This window comes from Bos indicus, chromosome 11 (genome assembly GCF_029378745.1).
Source record: "Bos indicus isolate NIAB-ARS_2022 breed Sahiwal x Tharparkar chromosome 11, NIAB-ARS_B.indTharparkar_mat_pri_1.0, whole genome shotgun sequence".
In the NCBI taxonomy this organism is placed as follows: domain Eukaryota; kingdom Metazoa; phylum Chordata; class Mammalia; order Artiodactyla; family Bovidae; genus Bos; species Bos indicus.
The window spans coordinates 20,646,073-20,663,617 of NC_091770.1; the positions used below are offsets into that span (position 1 = coordinate 20,646,073).

Here is a 17,545-nt window from a genome sequence, read left to right on the forward strand (position 1 = left end):
TCATAATCTAGGCAGCTTTAAGAAAACACATAGTCATAAACTGTAACCCAGAAGTTACTTTAACTCTATGTTTAGTCGCTAAGTTGTGTCTGACTTTTGCGACCCCGCAAACTGTAGCCCACCAGGCTCCTCTGTCCATAAGATTTCCCAGGCAAGAATACAGACTGGATTGTCATTTCCTTCTCCAAGGGATCTTCAAGACCCAGGGCTTGAACCCACGTCTCCTGCTTGGCAGGCGGATTCTTTACCACTGAGCTACCAGGGAAGCCCCTTAATTCAACAGTAGCAAATTATTAAATGCTTAAACAGTATATTTTGCAGACAGTTTTTTAAATTCAAAAACAATCATGTGCTGCTTGCATATTTTAGAGCACAGAGGGGTACCTTGTATACAACACATAATTTAACGCTGAAAACTACAAGATTTAGTTGATGTACAGTTGCTTGCATAATATATCAGTGATTTACTTCTTACAGAATGCTCAGTCAAGAATGTTTCGTTTCAATTTAACATTATAAAGCAAACTGTGTTTTTCCCATTAGAATAATTGTGGTTCTCTCAACTGAATGGGGTTAAAAAGCTGGAACTGGCTGTAAACACACAACAGAACTAGTTAAAGTCCCATTGCTGCCTCTCTTACAGACATACAGACAAAGCCTCAGAAAGAAATGGTTCTATTTTCAATAACCCTACTCTGCTTCCATGACCTTTATTACAATTAATATTACCACAATCAGGGTCAAAATTCAAATCTATAACTATAAACACTGTGAACAACTCAAAATTAAGGATCATCGGCTAATGAGCTGAGGTTAATAACCCAGCAAAAAAAATCGGGAGTCAGTGCTCAACATAAATACATACTCTGCTCTCTGCTTTTTGTATATTTTCTTCAAACTCTGGAACTTTTTTGCTTTAACTATGATCTCAAAAAAAAATAAAAATAGTAGATCACCCAAAAAAAGTCTTAAATAAAAAAATTGTCACTCTAGAAATAAAGGATGGCATTTAAATCTACAGAAGTGAGATATGAAAGAGTATGAGTTATCTTTCAGGTTCAAACTATCATGTTCAACAAAATACAGTTGTGAAAGACAAGAAAATATAACTGAAGGCTGCAGAGATCTGTAGGTCAATGTAGTCACCACTCAAAATAGTTCAGCTACAAAGCACTTTCAAAGTGGAAAAAGCAAGTAATCACTGAAGACATCTGCTATTCAAAGTTTTAAAGAATCACCAAGAAAAATATGAAACAATTTTAACATTAATTTTGGAAATAATTATAAGATCTTTGGAATAATGCAGACTTAACTTGCTAAAGCAAATTCTACCAAGGAATGAAGGACTCCTGACTTGCACTTTATCTTGCTCTTAAGAAGAGGCTGGTTATAGGGAATTCCCTGGCAGTCTGGTGGTTAGGACTCCATGCTTCCACTGCAGAAGACACGGGTTCGACCCCTGGTCCATCTAATAATTCAGCAACCCTAGTTTAAGAAAAAATATTCCTTAAAAGGTTGTAGTAGCAATAAATATATAATCATTATTATTGTTTAGTTGCTAAGTCCTGTCTGACTCTTTTGCGACTCCATGGACTGCAGCCCACCAGGCTCCTCTGTCCATGGGATTTTCCAGGCAAGAATACTGGACTTAGGTTGTTATTTCCTTCTCCAGGGGATCTTCCCAACCCAGGAATGGGACGTTAAGTCTCCAGTACTGGCAGGTGGATTCTTTACCACTGAGCCATCAGGGAAGCCATATGATCATTACTAAGTAATAATACATTCATTTATTTATTTATATGTTACGTGTCTAGTTTATATTCTTAATCAATGCCTGAAAAATTTTTGTCCAATTTTCTTTTCATTTATTTTCAAGATCAAGCACGATATAGAAAGATTCTCTAAAACAAAACTCAACTGAAAATAAAACACACTTACAGGAACTAATGATCTGACTTAAGACTGTTTATCCAGGAAACAATTAAGTAGTAAGGTCTTGAAGAAAATCCAGGTAGTCTTCATTCCCTAGAAATGAGGACTTCAAAAGGCAACAATGCACGAAGACTACTAAGACTACTGAGTCAAGACTACTAAGATAACTGAGTGAAAAGCAAAGGGGATAGATTACAACGGATAGATTAACCCACCCTTAACATCCAAAGCGGAGAAGACAATGGCACCCCACTCGAGTACTCTTGTCTGGAAAATCCCATGGACGGAGGAGCCTGGTGGGCTACAGACCATGGGGTCGTGAAGAGTCGGACACAATTGAGCGGCTTCACTTTCACTTTTCTCTTTCATGCATTGGAGGAGGAAATGGCAACCCACTCCAGTGTTTTTGCCTGGAGAATCCCAGGGACTGTGGAGCCTGGTGGGCTGCCATCTACAGGGTGGCACAGAGTCGAAACACTAAAGCGACTTAGCAGCAGCAGCAACATTACAAAGAGACAATCAAAAGTTTCATGGACATCATGCGAAACACCGGGTTGGATGAAGCACAAGCTAGATTCAAGACTGCCAGGATATGCAGATGACATCACCCTTATGGCAGAAAGCAGAGAAGAACTAAAGAGCCTCTTGATGAAAGTGAAAGAGGAGAGTGAGAAAGTTGGCTTAAAACTCAACATTCAGAAAACTAAGATCATGGCATCCGGTCCCATCACTTCATGGCAAACAGATGGGGAAACAATGGAAACAGTAATAGGCTTTATTTTGGGGGGACTCCAAAATCACTGCAGATGGTGACTGCAGCCATGAAATTAAAAGACGCTTACTCCTTGGAAGTAAAGTTATGACCAACCTAGACAGCATATTAAAAAGCAAAGACATTACTTTGCCAACAAAAGTCTAGTCAGTCAAAGTTATAAAGTCAGTCTAGTCAAAATTATAGTTTTTTCAGTAGTCATGTATGGATGTGAGAGTTGGACTATGAAGCAAGCTGAGCGCTAAAGAATTGATGCTTTTGAACTGTGGTGTTGGAGAAGACTCTTGAGAGAGTCCCTTGGACTGCAAGGAGATCCAACCAATCAATCCTAAAGAAAATCAGTCCTAAATACTCATTGGAAGGACTGATGCTGAAGCTGAAGCTTCAGTACTTTGGCCACCTGCTGTGAAGAACCGACTCACTGGAAAAGACCCTGATGCTGGGAAAGATTGAAGGTGGGAGGAGAAGGGGACGACAGAGGATGAGATGGTTGGATGGCATCACTGACTCAATGGACATGAGTTTGAGTAAACTCCAGGAATTGGTGATGGACAGGGAGGCCTGGCATGCTGCAATCCTTGAGGTTGCAAAGAGTTGGACGCAAAGAGTTGGACACAAAGTGACTGAACTGAACTGAACTGTGATGTATCAGAAACCAAAAGATACCACCAAAGACATATGTTTGAGGAAAATTTTTTAAAACATCAAACTGATCAAGCCTCTAGATCTAACTATGGGAAAGAAAAGAGACACATTCACTACCACCACAGAGATGGAGTCAGAAAACAAGAATATAGGAAATTTCACTGGACAAGCAAACCTGGACAAACAATTGAAAAAATAAAGGCGGGAAAAAAGAGAAGGAGACTTAAGAGCCGTATCAACCAAAGGCAGCGAGGGGGCCTTGTTCAAGCAAATCAACTACTACAAACCTGAAGCAATCAGGGAAATATGAACTCTGGATATGTGGTATTAAAGAATTATTTTTCTAGCATGGTAATAGTACCAAGGCTGTTTCTTTAAAAAGCTTTACTCTTTTAAAGACACAGAACATTCATATAATCTGTTATTTGCTTCAGAGTAATCTGGTAGGGAGGCTGGGTATGGAAAATAGATAAAAGAAAGTGGCCATTATATTGATGATCGTTTAATCTTGGAGATGTTTATACACAGGTTTCTAACGTTGTTCTCTTCTGTACATATCTGAAATTTCCCATAATAGTAAGCGTTTTATGTGGTGAGGCTAATAGTCTTTATTAGGAAATGAAGTAGATCTAAGTACAAAAGATAGAAATATAGACCAGAGCTATTAGAAGTGAGAAAAGGTCTCTCAAACTGTACTTCTCAATGTTTCTGCTACTTTCACAGCACTTTAGTGACCAGGAGGGGCAGGATGGTGCCATGAAAGATTAAAACAAAAAAGGTAATTCTGAGTATCTCCAATAGTGACAAATTCACTCCTTTGTGAATCAATTCCTGTGAGTCCTCATCACACCAAGATCTTATGGTTAAACAATGAATATTTTTTTAAAAGAACTCAAGAAACAGCTTTCTTAATTGGAGAGGGGGACATTTTTAAACTCCTTACAAGTGTTTACGCATAAAGAGAATATATGAATACACTCCCCAGAATGTCAAGAAATTTTAGGGCATTCAAGTTCTAGTACAGATGCTGAAAAATTAGCCTCCATATTTAAAATTAAATCTAATATATCACTCACAGGGGCTTTAGAGATTATGCAGCCAAACTCACTCATTTTTAAGACAAGGAAAACACATGATTGGACCACCGTGTGGAGAGAGACCTGACTGTGGTTTTATTTAGTGTTATTTTCTCTACATTAGTGTTTCTCAAACTTTTTAAATGCATATGAATCACCTGGCTCTTCTTGAACATTCTGATTCAGGCAACCTGGGATGGGAGGCTAAAACTGCATTTCTAACTCCCAACTTGATAATGTTGTGATGCCAACATTGACGGTCCTCTGAACAGAACAGAGTACTGATGATCACGGTATTGTACAGGTATTTAGAAGGTAAAGACCATTCATTTTATTTCATGTAGCATTCAGTGATGCTAACGTTTTCAGTAAAGGAAAACAGGTTTTCAAGCTATGCTATAATCCTCCATTTTCCTGAGAGACTGCTAACCACTCTAGCTGAGCTACTCTGGATGCTGTATAAAGTGAAAAGAGGTAGTGTACATAGACACCCCTACTTTCAAAATATAAATATAGAATTTTTTCTAATGTGTTAATATGATATATAGCGAGGGTTGAAAAGTATTGGCCTGGAGCCATCATCAATCACCTGGTGAGCGTCTAATAGCAGGCTTCCCTTTCCCTGCCCAAACAGATGCAGCCCAGAATAAGCATACTGACAAAGACACAAACTTGGACTTCAAACATTTTTAAGAAGAGAAGTAGCTATTAGCCAAACAGGTACCACAAAAAAGAGTTTAACAATTTGCTCCTATAAAATACTGTTATTAATAACTTAAATTTCTCTCCTATAAAACTGGAACTATGATGCAAATGGTAAAAATGAAAACTTTAAAGACTCCAGGAGACCTTCCACTAATGTCATACATCAGATACTTTCCCCCATCAGCTTTGCCCATCTGACCAACAAGACCATCCTAAATCACCAAGCTTTAAAAATACTTTTAAAGAGCATATACAGTAGTTCATATTTCCTTCCTTCATTACTCTCAAATCATGAGATAAACAAAAAAATGTTTTCCTGTAAGACTCAAACATTATTTCCCACTTGTAATCTACTGTTTCCACAGTAACCGGCAGTGATGACATAGAATTTTTGCTGTTTCCATTTAAAGAATACTGAACAACCCACTTCAGTATTCTCGCCTGAGAAATGCCATGGGCAGAGGAGCCTGTCCATTGGGTCGCAAAAGAGATGGACACAACTTAGCAACTAACAACAAGACTATGCTAAAAATATTTTCAAGAATGAAGGATATTTTCTTATTGCCACTGCTGCTTTAAAAATAGGATTTAAAAAAGATAAAATTAGTATGCCCAAACATTGTTAATAAAAGACAAGGTAACTAAAAGTTATTGTATATACAGGGTTTCTCTGGGAGACAAAAATGTTGTTCAGTCATGTTTGACTCTGCAACCCCATGGACTGCAGCATGCTAGGCTTCCCTGTCCATCACCAACTCCCAGAGCTTGCTCAAACTCATGTCCATCGAGTTGGTGATGCCATCCAACCACTGCATCCGCTGTCATCCCCTTCTCCTCCTGCCTTCAGTCTTTCCCAGCATCAGGGTCTTTTCCAATGAGTCGGCTCTTCACATCAGATGGCCAAAGTACTGGCTTCTGATTTAAAACTGTTCATTATATACTCACTTCTAATTTAAAACTGTTCATTTTATCAAACATGATTTGACTCTGGTTGGCTTTTAAGTTTATATAAAACAAAGTTGACTTTCCTCAATATGGAGGACTTAGATTATTCCCCACATTGAGCAAACAATAAAATCTGAATCTATTAAAAAAAATGAATAAAAATGTTTTTATGCATTTATCTAAATAGAGGAAAAATGTAAAATAGATCACAAAATATATCTCTCAAAGTTTATCATCAAATATTAACCAGCTCTTAAAGCATACATTTAAATATACATGCATATACTTTAAGATTACAAATTTTCAACTGAAATTAAATTAGATTATTTTTTAAAAGGTGGCAGTTTATGAAGTGAATTTTGTTGACTAGCTAAGAAATGCTAGAATAAATAATGGCTTGGGAGGCTCTAAGCAACAAGACAGAAATTCAGAAAAATTCTATTTAGGTTCTGCAACTTAAGAGTCCTCAGTAGGAAAGGACGTTCCTAAAGGAAAGTCTTACAGAAAAAATCTCACCCAAGTCACCCCAAGGGGCCTGCATCTTTTGTACCTTTAAAAAAAAAAAAAAAAAAGGATGGGAGACACATTTTTTGTTGTGTGGTACACTATTTTAGAGAATTTGAGTAAACAGTATTGAAACTTTTTAAATTTAATTTTAGATAAGTTATTTACATGCCAGAGGAATTCTTACCCAAATGCACAGAAGAGACATGGTTCCTTTTCAATGGAGGACTGTCTCTAACTGCAAAAAAAATTTGGAACCTGAATATCTACTGATAAATAAAGTATGAAAGAGAATTAAAATTAGTGCATAAGATCCAAATGTGAGAGGTGAAAAATGTTAATCACTCAGTTGTGTCTGACTCTTGGAGACCCCAAGGACTGTAGCCCACCAGGCTCCTCTGTCCATGGAATCCTCCAGGCAAGAATACTGGAGTGGGTTGCCATTCCCTTATCCAGGGGATCTTCCTGACCCAGGGATAGAACCCAGGTCTCCCACATTGCAGGCAGATTCTTGACCATGTGAGCCACCAGGGAAGCCAATGCTATAGAGAAAAATAAAACCAGTCAAGGGAAATGAAAACAGGGGTTGCCATTTTACAGAACAGTCAGGCAAGGCTCCTCAATAAGGAGGCATTTGAACAGAGAACTGAAAGAATTGGGTACTGGGAGAAGGGATATTATTAAGAATTTTCTCATTCCTTGAAATAATTTACTTTACGAAATAATTTTAGATGTTACTTTAGAAGAGAGAAAAGCACTTAGAATGCCTACTCTATGCTAATAACTATATAAGCCTCAAAAGCAGCTAAGAGTTTTCGTATCTGTATGAAGGAGGACACTGAGGTTTGCTTAATGTAAACAAAATCTAACATTTTGAAGTGGTCAGATCACAATGTACACCCAGTCTTTGTAACTGTCAGATCCATCATTCTCCAACTATGCCAAATGAGCATGTTTGTTGAACAAACTCACAAGTCAATTCTTATGTGCTCAAGATCTTTATAAAGTTAAAAAAAAGTTACCAAAAATACAGTTTGTTTAAAAGCAAAGAAGTTTATTTCTCATTTTTATAACAAATCTTAGCATACAGCTATCTTTCTCTTTATTTTTTCAAAAAATTTCCTTGTGAAAACTTAATCATTTATAGTTAGCAAATCATTTATACAGTCCTCCATTAGGGAAAAAATTTTTTCTTCATAACTTCTAGAAGGGCAGGTTTTAATTGAAGACTTTAAAAACATAAGATGCAATAAAATTATACTTTCCCATCTTTGGTAAGATATGCATATATATGTATATGTAAACAAATATGCAACTTACTGTTTCATATTCACTGATTCCAACGATGCTCAGCGATGTGTCATGAAGATTCTCTCAACCTAACTACTTCAGACTAATCATCAGAGAGCAAGGCACTATTGCTAGACACTAGAGAAGTACGGATGTGAGAGTTGGACTGTGAAGAAGGCCGAGCGCCAAAGAATTGATGCTTTTGAACTGTGGTGTTGGAGAAGTCTCTTGAGAGTCCCTTGGACTGCAAGGAGATCCAACCAGTCCATTCTGAAGGAGATCAGCCCTGGGATTTCTTTGGAAGGAATGATGCTAAAGCTGAAACTCCAGTACTTCGGGCACCTCATGCGAAGAGTTGACTCACTGGAAAAGACTCTAATGCTGGGAGGTATTGGGGGCAGGAGGAGAAGGGGACGACAGAGGATGGCTGGATGGCATCACTGACTCGATGGACGTGAGTCTGAGTGAACTCCAGGAGTTGGTGATGGACAGAGAGGCCTGGCGTGCTGCGATTCATGGCGTCGCAAGGAGTCGGACACGACTGAGCGACTGATCTGATCTGATCTGAGAGGAAGTACAATTTGCTACTAACAGTCCTTACTCAAAGTTCTGACACAAATGAGTATAAAGTGACAGTATAACGAGAAAGAGATAATATGGGATTATTTAAACCAGGGTTATCAATGAAGATACCCTGGAGAAGGCTGCATTTCTCTAAGTCATGAGAATCAGATTAAGCTAAACAATTTAAGCTAGGACTTCTCTGGTAGTCCTGTGGCTAAGATGCACTCCAGTGTAGAGGGTCTGGATTCAATCACTGGTCAGAACTAGGTCTCACATGCAGCAACTGAAGATCCTGCATGCTGTAACAAAAATGGAAGATCCCATGTGCCACAACTAAGACCCAGTGCCACAAAATAAAATTTTTAAAACAAAAGAATAAAAAAGTTTAAAAATGCTAAGCATCATCCTGAGGAGAGCCATGGAAAATTCTGAAGCAGAGTGATAGGATCAAAGCTGTGCTGCACAGATAAACTTAAAGTGATGAGTGAGTAAGAAGTATAATAATGAGTCTAAAAACAGGGAAATCAGATATAAGGCAAACGAAGGAGCCTGAGTATAAGGTGAAAAGCTCAAAGTCAAGAGGTGACAGTAAAAATAGAAAAGTGATGCATGCAAGAGCTAGCTAGTTTCAACATCGTTCTTAAGAGTAGGCAACAAATAATACCAAATTATTCCATATTTTTTATAAGGGACATTCTCTTCTCTATAAGCCTTTATAAAGCGACAAAGCACTAAATTCCCATTTCCAAATGTACTGTTGCTACAGTGACTCCCAAGACTTTAACAAAGCAATCAGGAATCCAACAAAACCAGAGTGCGTTGCCTCAATTTAGGCAAATCGTTTAATCATTTACTCTGAAGGCCTCCCAACTAACTCTGCAGTAAGATAAAAGATATTAAACTCATAGAAGAGCTATTGAAATTTGGGGTAACAGGCTAGCAAAGAAGTTATTAAAAAAAAAATACACTCAAGCTTAAATTTCAAATAGGCTTTTCATGACAAATCTCAAACAGGTATGTGTCAAGTCTCTGTAAACAAGACACTACGTTCCACTTTGCTTCAACTCTCAACCTCAGATGACTTATTACAGCAACAGTTTAAAGAAAGGAAAGCAAAGAGTATACTCAAATCCCAACCCTGGCTCAGTGCAGGCAAAATCCTACTAAAAGCAGGGGTAAAAAGGAAGTAGAGCCAAAAGGGACAAATAACCATCTTTCCAGCTAGATAAAATGTGATTAATTTGAAAAAAAAAAAAAAACAGGATAAGAGTGTCAAAGGTTCTCACTATCCTCTCCTTTGTTCTTTCTCTAAGTTTGGCAATTTTAGAGTAAGTGTCAGGATTTCCTGCGGCAGAGAAATACACACATAATCAAAAATAGCGGCATGGAGCACACATCTTTACAGTTTTTAGGTACAGCTAGGGGGGCTATTCAAAGTTTTTCTAGTAGTTATTCAGTTATTTAAATCAATTCTTTGCTGTACTTGGCTACAGAAAAACTCATATCCTTTTTTATTAAACATGCTCTAACAAATTTGATCTTTCAGTTGCTTCTAATTGCTTTTAAATATTTCAAGCATCCTTTTTAGAAAAATTCTTAGAAAGCAGGAACAAGTACTTTAAAGCTTCCCAACATAAGCCTATCTTTCTATCTTCAAACAAGTGGTATATCCTACAACTCTGCTAAGGACTTCAAGGACTGATAAGCCCAACTTCCCCCAAGTCTTCCTTAACAATATTAACACACTAATTTCTACTTCTGAAATTAGAAACTTCATGATAAACTTTACTCACAAACATGCATAAGGTCTATCTGATCTCCCAACTACATGAAAGCTTTAGAAAAGAGTGATCTCTTTTGCACTTTTCTACATAGGTACTCACTACAAGAAACAGAAAGCCTTTTTATAAGGTGTCAATATAGCAACATAACATCAAGGGGAGAAAAAAGCTAGTTCTTTGTCCAAGGATGGCCCTCTACCTGACTGTCCTACTCCACCTCTTTACCCCCAAAAGAAAAAACTAGCCGCAGCCCCTTCAGGCTCTCCTTTACCCTGAGGAGTAACCCTGTACACTCAATAGACGTCAGGAGCTTTGAAAAATATTATCTTTGAACCTTAAATTTCTAAAGTAGGGTTTGTTTGTTTTGTTAAGGAAGCCAAAGCTTAAAAACGATGGTGATCTGAATCCAGCTCCTAAGTTTGGATGCTTCTACCACCCTACTAAGCACTGAAGCAGATGCCTATGTGAGTGAAAGTCGCTCAGTTGTGTCCAACTCTTTGCAACCCCATGGACTATTATATTATAGTTCAGGGAATTCTCCAGGCCAGAATACTTGAGTGGGTAGCCTTTTCCTTCTCCAGGGGATCTTCCCAACCCAGAGACTGAACCCAGGTCTCCCACATTGCAGGCGGATTCTTAACCAGCTGAGCCACAAGGGAAGCCCAAGAATACTGGAATGGGTAGCCCATCCTTTCGCCACAGGATCTTCCCAAGCCAGGAATCAAACCAGGGTCTCCTGCATTGCAGGCTGATTCTTTACCAACTGAGCTATCAGGGAAGCAGATGCCCATACTTTGGTATTAAAAAGAGATGGGAACAATATCTCACAAAGAATTCAAAACAAAAAAGAAGGAAAAAACCTCCAGGTGTGCATACCTAAATATTCAAGAGACTAGCACTAAGTTACTAAGTTCAGACATGCCATCAGAGATGCCAATTTAAGGAAAGAACTCATATCGAACCATTTTAAGTATTTTTTTTAAATATAGTATTTCGCAAAAACAACCCACAAAGTCAAAAAGCAAACAGGAAAAAGAATTTCTTGTATATAAAAGAACTTTTACAAAGATAAGATAAACACTGACAGCAGGTCAATTACCAAAAATTCACATTCAATTACCATGTTAAAATTTCAATATCAACTGTAATCAAAGAAATGCAAATGAAACAAACAGTGGGATCCCCATTTTTCCCATTTGTTGGTATTTATTTTTAATTAACAACACTCATTTGTGAACAAATGGAGACAGAATAAATGGGTATAACCTTTCTGAATGGATATGCTGATGTGGTCTTCAATCTTGAAACTGTACAGGCCATTTGAACCCTGAAAACTACTTTTAAGACCTTACCCTGTAAGTCAAGATTTATCTAGAAAGATGTTTGGCCAGCATTATTCAGTAAGAAATAACTCCATAATCAAAAGGAAGACTGAACAGATGTGGAAACAGTGACAGACTTTATTTTCTTGGGCTCCAAAATCACTGAGGACAGTGACTGCAGCCAGGAAATTAAAAGGCACTCGCTCCTTGGAAGAAGAGCTATGACAAACCTAGACAGTGATCACTTAGCATCACTTAGTGAACCTAGCATCACTTTGCCAACACAGGTCCATCCAGTCAAAGCTATGGGTTTTCCAGTAGTGAAGTACAGATGAGAGAGTTGGGCCATAAAGAAGGCTGAGTGCCGAGAACTGATGCTTTCAAACTGTGGTGCTGGAGAAGACTCTTGAGAGAGTCCCTTGGACTACAAGGAGATCAAACCAGTCAATCCTAAAGGAAATCAGTCCTGAATATTCATTGGAAGGACAGATGCTGAAGCTGAAACTCCAATACTTTGGGCACCTGATGGGAAGAGCCAACTCATTGGAAAAGATTCATGCTGGGAAAGACAGAGGGCAGGAGAAGGGAGTGACAGAGGATGAGATGGTTGGATGGCATCACCCACTGACATCAAAAAAACTAAGAACAATGGTGAATTTCGTTCAAATTTCGTCAAAATTTCTCTCCAACTTATTCAAAATTCAAACCCCCTCCCACCATTCTGATAAAAGTGAACTTAATCCAGCTTTTAATCCAGCTCATAAACGCAGTCATTCAAATAGGAAAAGAGCAACTCAATGGGTGCCAATTTCAGCCCTTTACAGAGTTTCGTTATAGGAGGCTTTAAAGTTTCTAAAGTACCTCCACAGATTAACTACTTAGTAATCCAAAAGAAAAAAAGACACCAGCTTGCTAGGGTAGATAGTTCCTTCAGGAAGGAAAAAATGTTATTCCATTCCAAAGGCCATGGAAGTCTACACTACTCAAAATTCAAAATTAAGTCTTGAGTTAAAATACGTACTTTCTTATCACTACCCAAGACTCTTCTATGAATGACGACTACAGAAAGGGGGAAAAAAAGCTTTTTATGGGATTCATGATTAGTGTGGTTTCAAATCAATCACTGTTTCAGGCATTCTTGTGCATACAGACATTAATTAGATTTCGCACCTTTACTGTTTGAAAAGCCAATGTTTTCTACTTGAAAACTGCCATGATTCATATTGAATCCTGAAACTGAAATAAACTTCAGAAGATTATCTGCCACATGATTAAATGATTCTCTAAAATGCAAGTTTATTAAAATAAAGGTAGCTGAGAAATATGTTTATTTTTATCTGATAAAAACTAAACAAAGACTTTTCAAATCACCTATTTTAAAAATTAAATGTTTAGTTCAAAGTCTCATCTTAAATAACCACACATTATAGTAAGTACCACCAAATAGAATGTTTGATACTGAGTTAAGCACTTTAATCACATTTAATAACCCTAATCATGAACACATTATCAGCATTTTATAGATAAAGTTAAAAATTCACCCACCACTCTTGACCACACTAAACTTTCACATTACAGGGGGAAAAAAAGAAACTTTCTGACTGCAAATATACACATATATTAATATAACAGCACAAGTAGTCCAACTGGCATATTCTTACCTATACATTACTGTATCTTACACACAGCTTTATAATTTATGAAACACTGGTACCCTCACCTCATTTGTTTCCCACAACAGCCCTTATGGGATGATTATCACTACTGCGTGTGAGGGGTTTCAAGCTCAGAGTTTAAATGAAGTCACTCAGCTTTTGAGTCCTCATTTTTTTTCCACTGGACTTCCCTGGTGGCTCAGATGGTAAAGCATCTGCCTACAGTGCGGGAGACCTGGGTTCAATCCCTGGGTTGGGAAGATTTCCTGGAAAAGGAAATGGCAACCCACTCCAGTATTCTTGCCTGGAAAATCCCAAGGACGGAGGAGCCTGGTAGGCTACAGTCCATGGGGTCGCAGAGAGTCGGACACGACTGAGCGACATGGTAAAGAAACATTGCCCCCACAATCAGTATTATATAATAAAAAGGCAAAACCATTAGAGAGCCTAAATTAATCTTTCATCAGTTACACATTTCACCAAGTTATTAGTCACTATTTATTTTGATGCCAATCATAGAAATACAAGTTGTACAAATAACTTTACTAAACTGGTAAAGGGAATCCCCTAGATTCTACTTATACTGGCCAGAAGACTAACCCCAACATCTACATTATTAATTCTTCTTTCTACAATATCCACCTTTTCCCTTCCTACTTTAAAATTTCCCACTCCACTTAAGTGATTTGCCCTACCTTTACTTTTTAACTGCTCCATCATCTCATTAGTATGATTTCAGACTTCATTCAACAAAATTTTACCCGGTCATGACTATGATACATGACAATCTGAATGAAAAGAGGCCCCTACCCTCCTCCAAGTCTGGTGAGGAGCACCTCTGAGTCACTTCTGTGACTGTAGACCAGTCTCAATCACTCCCTTCAGCGGCAATAACTTAATTCCTCCAGAGGAAGGTTTTAAGAATAAAATCAAAGCACGATGTTTGAAGTGCTTTATAAAGTATCAAGTATTATCCTGCTGACACTATATCCTCAGGTTGGTCTTTTTTTCTGGATATCCACTTTTAAAGCTATGGAGAAAGCCCTCAATAGGTCTTCTGTATTATGGGTGATAAAGAAGAGTAAAGGATAGCAAGAAACTTACATCAGTAATGAATTGGAGGATCAAGTTTGGTTATTCTATATTCACATCTATCTTCCTAAAGTTAAATAATGCCCCAAAGAGTAAACAATACAACCCCAAAATGGCTAGACAATACCATCACACTTCTTTAAAAAAAATTTTAAAAAGCTGTTTCCCTGCACCCACTCTAGAGAAAAACTCCTTCTGTAAAGCTATAAGTCACTGTTATAAAAAGTCTAACTTCTATTCCCACCCCGTACATTTCTGGCCCTTTGACAGACTGCCAAACAGCTTTACTTACAACTGTGTGTCAAAAAGGTCTCCCAATTAAGCATAAACAACATAAACAATGTGCATAAGATGCATTTTTTAAATGCATCTTACTACTAGGTCTCACAATTTTAAATATGTCTTGAACTCCAGCATCAAACTAGGCGACAGTCCTCCAAGTATACTCTTCAGTTCAGTTCAGTTGCTCAGTCGTGTCCGACTCTTCACGACCCTATACTCTTAGTAGCTGCTTAATAGCGGATAAATGGAAAAGGCACAATTTTGGAAACGGGTCTAAAAATTTCAAGAAACTTACTTTCACTTGTGAGTATTCCAAAACCCTACCCTAAAGTTAAAACAGAGAGGCAACCTAAAAATGAATTTGAAAACAGGTGCATTCCATTTAAGGACTGAATCTCATTTTAAGTCGTGGTTTATCTGCCCTATAATAAGTGCCTCTTTAATATAAGGCCCCTCCATCTTCCCCAAACGAAAAATCTGAAGGATTTCAAAACACTTTACTAAATATATTTAATCACATCCACAGATTCTTATCATCCTACAAAGTCAACGGAAGAGTTCCTAGGTCTTTTATAAAGGTCTTACAATCCTAAAAAGAATAAACACTGAAGAGACACAGCATCTTCCTAAGACTGAACTACAAGAGCAGCACCTGACTCACCCCAACTCTTCAACTTTATCCAGGAAGCAGAGGGAGACAGAGTTTCTACAGCCGAAATCTAACCTGCTCATTCAGAGCCTGTTTGCACACATCTCAGCCAATTTACTTAGTTTTTAATGTAGTAAAGGGTGATTCAGAGAAAATCAGCAGGAAGAGGGACTATTTTGGGCAGTCATTTGATAGAAATGGCTTTCAAGTGAAGGACTAACTTCACAAACACACACAAAAGACAAAAACCTGTGAGTAGCAGACAGAGCATTTAATAAATGATGACCCCGATATATCAAGTCTTAAGAATAGCATCTCTTTTCAATATGCCATAGCCTAAAAACGAGGTTCATAACTGTGAGTCATAAAGCAACGTTTCTCCTAATAAGGCAAGCACATAAAACGCTCTGAAACTACATCTAAAACGGTATAAGTAAACAAACACGTGCACACACATTCCCAGGTCCAAAAGAGCTAAACTAACCAATCCATCGGCATTCCAGAACAACTAATGACTTGAGAATTCCAACCAGAATAGACTTAAGGCATACCTCTCTTCTCTAGTGGCATTTTTTTCCTGCATAAACAGCTCTGTCAAGTGCTTTGGTTGGCAAGCAATAATAACATCAACTTTATTTCCTGTTCCCTGTACCTTAACAAAACTTCCAGTTTGTCCTTACCTCTGACATACGTTCAACACGTCCAAGGGCTAACGTAAATGATAAAATATATTTCACATAAACTTTTCTATTAAAGGGAGTTTTTCATCAAAATGTTTTACATTTTACCTCACAAAACCTTTATCAGACTGTGGAGAGAAACTTGAAAAACACAGTTCATACTTAATATACTTAATAAACTCTTATCTATGTCACGGCCACACTTGCCTAAGCTCAAGCTTTTACTGATTATAAGCCTTGGGAAAACTTTATGCCTTTAAGTACCATCAAAATTCTCAATCAAGATTTCAGGCGTTCAATTCACACCACAGTGAAAGATCAAATGCTAAACTCCTAAAAATAGGGTGTAATGAGTAAGAGAGACACACAACACTCTGCTGCCAAAGCAAGTGCGTCTTCCAAGGGGCAGGGGCGCTCCTTTACCCGTACAGTAGGAGCTCACATTCAGCAAAACCGGCGAGCGAAGGATCAGGTGACTTCACACCACCGACACTTTCAGCCCGACTGGGCCTCACTATGGTCTCAGAACTAGTAAACAGCTCAAAAGCCCAGTTTTGACAATTAAATCTGAACTTGCATCCTAGCCACGCACTACCCGCAGGAATAGGTTCGGGAACTGCGGGGCCCCGGAACCCAAGCCCCGGGACGCAGCCCTGGCCTGCGGGCTGCGGTTCCCTCCTGGAAGGGTGTCTGGAGAGCCTCCCGACCTGGCAGCGAGGTGTCTGCTCCTCCCGCGCGCTGCGCGTCCTCCTCCACCGCCGGGCCCATCACGACCTGGTTAACCCTTCCTCCCTCTCCGCGCGCGAGACACAGGGCAGCGAGTGGCGGCGGGTGACAGGTCGCCCGGGCGAGTCCGGAGCTCCCGAGGACAGAGCCGCGCCGCCGCCGACCTCCCCTCGCCCTGGGTCTGCAGCCCCTGCTCAAGGCCGCCCCCTCAGGTCGGGGCGGACACCGCGACAGCCACGCGGCGGCGGGCGGGCAGGGGGGCCGGGTCGGACGCAGACGCGCGCGCCGCCCGTTCACCCGACAGCTGCGGGAGCCGCGGCCCCAGGGCCGCCTTTTTCAGGCCGCGCGCCGCGGGAGCTCGGGGCGCGGAGGGGGCTAGGCCTGGCGGCCAGACGCGGCGGCGGGAGGAGAGCCGAGCCAGCCGCGGACGACGACCCCGCCGCCTGCGGCCGGTGCCCGCGAGCCCGAGCGGCCCGCGCCCTCTCCTTGCGCGGGCCTTGCGGCCTCCACCCTGCAGGCCCGTACCTAGGAGGGTCGTGGACGAGACGTGGTTAACCCCGGTGTTTGAGTCGCTGGTCCGCCGCCGGCGCCGCAGCCCTTGGTGCGGTTCTTGGCTTCGCGTTACCTCGTCCCCCTCCGCCATCTTGTACCGATTTAAAATTAACTCCCCACTGACGTCAAACGCCGCCGCCGCTTTATCAACCTCCCGGGAGCCGGCGGGGAGCCGGCAGGTCCTAGCGCCGCCCGCAATCTGTGCCTCCTCCTCCTTCTGCCCACGCCCTCCCTCGTCCCGCCCCTCGGCGCCCTCGCTCCGCCTCCTCCCTGCTAGCCTGCTTGCCTGCCCCTCGGTTTTCCCAGGCTTCCACTTCGGGGAGAAATTGGGCGGCGCCCTCACCGCAACCTTCTCGCACTCCCACCGCCCTAA

At 40.1% G+C, this 17,545-nt stretch overlaps 1 protein-coding gene across 7 annotated transcripts in view; it reads right to left on the reverse strand.

Annotated features, from left to right (window-relative positions):
* Positions 1-17,302, reverse strand: part of ATL2 (atlastin GTPase 2) — a 67,923-nt gene extending 50,621 nt beyond the window's left edge. For 4 of the 7 annotated variants that reach the window (XM_070798519.1, XM_070798522.1, XM_070798520.1 and 1 more), the window contains exon 1: positions 17,146-17,302. In XM_070798519.1, the coding sequence (XP_070654620.1) occupies positions 17,146-17,263 (118 nt within the window). In that variant the 5' untranslated portion in view covers positions 17,264-17,302. Of the gene's footprint in view, positions 1-16,601; positions 16,802-17,145 lie in introns of those variants that run through there. The other 3 variants (XM_070798523.1, XM_070798521.1, XM_070798524.1) reach the window with 3 other exon arrangements.
* Between the last annotated feature and the right edge of the window lie 243 nt (positions 17,303-17,545).